Source organism: Odontomachus brunneus, unplaced genomic scaffold (assembly GCF_010583005.1).
Source record: "Odontomachus brunneus isolate Ranch 3 - 2012 unplaced genomic scaffold, Obru_v1 Obru_scaffold_039, whole genome shotgun sequence".
Lineage (NCBI taxonomy): Eukaryota > Metazoa > Arthropoda > Insecta > Hymenoptera > Formicidae > Odontomachus > Odontomachus brunneus.
Window position 1 is genome coordinate 316,971 of NW_022639489.1, and position 5,333 is coordinate 322,303.

The 5,333-nt window shown below is 36.1% G+C and overlaps 1 protein-coding gene across 6 annotated transcripts in view; it reads left to right on the forward strand.

Moving 5' to 3' along the window:
- The window catches only part of LOC116844114 (heterogeneous nuclear ribonucleoprotein 27C), a 124,759-nt gene that overhangs the window by 42,086 nt on the left and 77,340 nt on the right, over positions 1 to 5,333 (forward strand). For 2 of the 6 annotated variants that reach the window (XM_032815255.1, XM_032815263.1), the window contains one exon: positions 1,451 to 5,280. The exons of 3 other annotated variants lie outside the window; for them this stretch is intronic. In XM_032815255.1, coding sequence (XP_032671146.1) covers positions 1,451 to 1,575 — 125 coding nt within the window. In that variant the 3' untranslated portion in view covers positions 1,576 to 5,280. Of the gene's footprint in view, positions 1 to 1,450; positions 5,281 to 5,333 lie in introns of those variants that run through there. One more of the 6 variants, XM_032815257.1, reaches the window with a different exon arrangement.

Consider the following 5,333-nt stretch of genomic DNA (forward strand, 5'->3'; position numbering starts at 1 on the left):
GGGGGGGGGGGGGGGGGGGGGAGGGCATGTACAAATGTTGCTCGATGTTTTTTCGATCTTTTATAGATCGAATTGCATTTTGATCTTTTATAGATCTCTAAAGTGAGATTTTTTCAGCGTACGGTCTTTCGTTGTGAAATATTCTCTTCAGTTACTTGTAACATTAACCCTATAACACCACGCTTAGGTGTACCACACTCGTGTTATTGTTGAAACGCACACTGTTTCTATATAATAAAAGATGATAGGATTAGAAAGGGAAAAACTTTTGTCTCCTCTCTACAACTGTACATGTTGTACAATTCTGATGTTTAGCAGATGTAAAAGAGACATCGCTGAAATCAGCCTTGACGTTAAGAAATTCTTCATATTCAAGCAATATATATATATATATTTTTTTTTAAATCATTGTTTCACATTCTTCCTGAAAAGTTACGTTTTTTCCCTTTGACAAATAACAATTTGTTTTATACATTACGGCTTTACAAAATAGAATTCTAATTTTTTTCATTACATAGCCTTTTTTTAAGATTTTTGATTAAGAACGTTTTTACTCGGCCTTCTCTTAAAATTAACTTATTTTGTATAAGACTTTAATGGTAATTAATGATACCGACGTCTTCCTGATATCTTGATTTTCAAATAAAAAAAGAAATAATTAAAGAATATCCGCTTTTTGAGGAAATATCGATAGTTGAATGCATTATATTCAGTGTGGTGAAACCGCGACTTGCAAGAAGTGTATGGTGTTCTAGAGTTAAAATCGATCAATGTTGCTCTGTTTTATTTTTCCAATTCTTCGGCGTTTGAAACTATTCAAATAGAATCGCACCATGTAGTGCGGCTGCGGCTAATTATCATAATTATTCTGTCGTTAATAACGTGAAGTAAGTCGAGTTCGAATTGTGGAAATTACTTTATTTCGTGTATTTGCGTCTAGTGTCGATTAGATATCGAGTTTGAGGGAAGTGTTTCAGATGAAACTGTTTTTCCCAACTTCCTTTGTTCTCCACTCCAAGTTTCTGCCGTTTTTTCGGCCAATCCTATCAGTCTTAACTCTTTGCGGTCTTGTTTCACGTATACAAGCAATTCCGAAAATCAAAAAAATATATTTAATCACTTGAAGTGATTATCATTAAAAAATTTCCATTCTAACACATCACGTGTAATAAATTGCAATGCTTAATTTACCCTGTTTGCAAAAGGTCCGAATGTACAACGGCGGAAATGATTTCTTTTTTTTTTCTATAATTATTCGTAGACCAGTTCGGATTGCAAAGAGTGAAGCTTCTTTCGCTGTTTTTCACACTCAATGTCACGTTTCCTATCGAAAATCAGTCTCTTGAGTTAATGTAAAGTAACACGACCATTGCTCTGTACCACCCTCTCCGATTACGTCCTCGCCACGTCCTGGCACGCAGTACTACGTTCTTTTGTGCGATTCTAACAGGCGCCGGATATGGAGCTTCAAGCGTTCCTGCTGCACCAGGAACCAACGACAACTATGGCGGTGGGCCCCAAAGGGGTTACGCGGGATCTGCTACCAACTCCAATTACCATCCTTATCGTCGCTAAAAGGATAAAACGAAGTCGTTCTTCGGCTATACGTCCGGGGTTACCCTTCGTTTCTTTGTTGCTAACGATGCAAACGTGTGTGTATATATATATGTATATATACACATATACACACATACTTACATAGCTACAAACATATAGTTTATACGGTGATAGGGTATGTTCAGTTTACGTACTTTAAATCTGCGTGGGGATGATTTGCGGAAGATCGGCAGATCCAAGACTTCTTGCGTGGGATGAATGAGACGCACGACCGGTCAAAACAATGCATGCAGTGGACTGTTGGAGCGTGCCATTTCCTCGACGTCATTTGCGACAAGTTTCGTGGAGTACTACGTTCGTTGAGAAAGGAAGAGAAGAATTGTGGATCAATGCGACTGCGATGCATCGACTTTTTTCCGAAAGGCATTTGGAGCGTTTGACTTGGTCGAGCAACGAGTCCGGTAACGGTTACAGGTGGAGCGAGTTACAAGTTACAAGTAAATTTCAGCTTTATGTACGACACTTCATTGATTGGTGCCACTTGTGAAGTTGCGCGCGTGTCGCGCCACTTTACAGCAAAGTCAATTGTAGTTGAAATTATTTTTATAGCATTTGACTTTTCATGAAAAAAATTTTGAAACACGATTACGGATAATGCATGTCAAATTTGCATTTATAACAGAAGTTATCTAAAATAATAATATTATCTTATAATATTACAAATAATAATATCAATACACCTCTCTTATGCGCTAATACGATAATACTTTAAGATATTTTTAATACAAATTCGATACTGGGATATTTAAAACGAGGCTCTCATTTCTCTCATTGTAGACACATTAAATTGAAAGCAAAAGCGAGAAGTACGTTTTCTCTGGTGCAATATAGTCGACATAAATCGATTTCTTCACATATCAAGAAATTATGCCATCGCGTTCTATCTCGATCAGCTGTCACCAATCGGATTCGTTTTCGTTCGAAAATGTGAAACCATTTGTATGTCGGTTCATCGATGCGAAGTAATTAAGCGCGATAAGCTCTTTCGATATATTCCAACAGTCTATCAAACACACACACACACACACACACACACACATGTACGTACTGTTGCATATATTGAATGCAAATGACAAATTATATAAACAAGACTTTTTGCTATATAATCGATTGAAAAAGACCAAAGAGAGCGGGTCACGGTTGTTGATGCGAATATGCAAACTGTGAGAGGATAATATCACTGGAAAGTGAGAAAATTTATACTGTCATGCTGTAATTATTATCCTTCCATAGTTTGGATATTCACACCAACAATCGTGACTGACTCTCTGGCTGTCTTTCTGTTTCAAATTGAATGCGAATAAGTAGGAATAGCCCGCATGAAAAATTATTTCAACGTACATTGCAAAAAAGAACATCCACACGGTTTTGGCTTCTGACGTTGTCATTTGTACGGCTAGAGAGCATCCAAATATCTGAAATTGTATTATCTATACGAAATGCGTCTGTATTGACAAACAAGTTGTGAGAACTTATCAATGATGTGTCATCAGTGATTTCTGAAAGATTAAAACATATACGGGATTACGTTGCGCAGCAATATTTGTACAAAAATATTCAGACAGATAATATAACACGGTTATCTTTATCGATCACTTGTTCTTCATGATTTCGAAGTGCGCATGTTTGTATGGTACGCGTGCCTGGATTAACAACCGACGCGATTTTAGGTTGCCTAGTTTCAAGCGGCTGTAAATTAAGCGAACTGAACGACGAATGCACGTTCATCCGTTGACGGTAATGGAGTGTATGACCGAGCGTACACGGATTAACGTTAGGCCGCGACAAAAAGTGGCGATTATAGTGTAAGTTAATTGTAGTTGTAATTTTAATTGATAAGTATCATAGATCAATAAGGTATCATCAACTGATCAAACACTGCGTTATGTTAGCATAGACACAGCAAAGGAAATACTTTTTATTTACATGTCGTATATTTCCAGAAATCCCTGAAAGGCAACGAGATTTATTCTCAGTGTTGATTCTCGCGAAAGCGTGCAAACCGCATCTTCTTTTGAGTTCTCTTGTTTTCGTTTGATTTAAGGACGACTCAATTGTTGTTTTTTTCCTCGTTTTTCTTCGTTTTTTTTCAAAAGTAATTGTTAGAGAGAGAGAGAGAGAGAGAGAGAGAGAGAGAGAGAGAGAGAGAGAGAGAGGGAGAGGGAGATAGAGTGAGTGAATGAGTGAGAGAGGGGGGAGAGAGATAAAAAGAGTGAGGACGAACCTAATACTATCTTTTTTTTCGATTTCTGCCGTAGGAAGTTTATTTGCTAGACGTCCTGTTCATTTTGACTGGATGACGCGAGGCATATGGAGTTGAGGTAAAAGAAATTAAGGACGCGATTTTAATTGCACGCGCCGCTTAATAAACGGGTTAAGGACATACAATTTTGACCATTCGATACTCCATCTCGACATTTTTTCCTTTTCTCTTTTTTAAGGATTTCTTTCATATTATATTAAATTAAATGATTGTACGGCAGTCGAAGGAACGAAGAAATTCGGTTCGGTTTCGAAATTATTGAATTTTTTTATAAATCTACCTATATATACGAAAAAATTGACATTGTCGTTTGCGACTTTTTTTAACGAGAATGTGGTGATACGTTTGCAAAAAAAGCTACAACGAGATTTCGATTTTTCTATTTATTTGTGATTGAAAATATTTAAGATATTGAAAGTCGTATAGGTAAAAAAATCTCCAAAAAAAGGAGAAGAATAAATATCTATATGTACTTCAATTTGAAATTTTATTGTTTTTCGACAAGCTTTCTCTTTGTCGAGTTGACGTGTGTTTTCATAAATGTCTTTTTGACACGAGATATTCTCTAATGATTTTATCATCAGTTCGAGAGTGCAAAAAAATTACGACAGCAGGCGATGAGAGTGAATTTTGAAATAATGTAAAAGTGTAAACATTTAAACTCCAAACATATTTAATGGAACCACTACAGTGATTTGAGAAACAAGTTTAGTGCTTTAGACATGCGGAGACGTATGTACGATTGTAAAATGTATGACATTGGTTGACTATACAGGGTATTTGACAATTTATGACACATCCGTTGTGTGCAGGTAGAACTTATCAAACTGAATGTAAAATTTCTCTACCATATCGCAAAAAAACACGTAAAATTGAGTTATCAATTAAATAAGATTGGTGGATGATTACGCTGTGATACAGCTGTGACGGCGATATTTGCTTGTATATTAGGTCAAATCGAATAAGAGAGTTTTCTATCATTTTGTAAATAATCATGCAGATTTGGATTTATTAATTAAAGGAGATTGGTGCATAATTATCCGCGATAATGCACCAATCTTTTTTAATTAATAACTCAAAATTTAACATGGTAGCTTGCGAAATGGTAGAGGAATTTTGTGTTTAGTTTGATATATTTTACCTACGCACAATGAGCGTGTCAATAATTATCAAACACTCTGTATACGTGGAAGTCACGCACATCATTTCAACTTCAAGATGCACCTGCGTCTTGGCACACGTACTTTCACGATAGAATATGGCTAAAATAAAATACGATAAGTAGATTAAAGCGACAACGAAGAAAATGCGCATTCACGCGTGTTAAAGGACGTCGTATATTAGTAATAGTAGCACTAATACTAATGATTAAGGAATATATTTAAGGAATTTTAGAAAAAGGAAAAGAAAGAGAGAGAGAGAGAGAGAGAGAGAGAGAGAGAGAGAGAGAGAG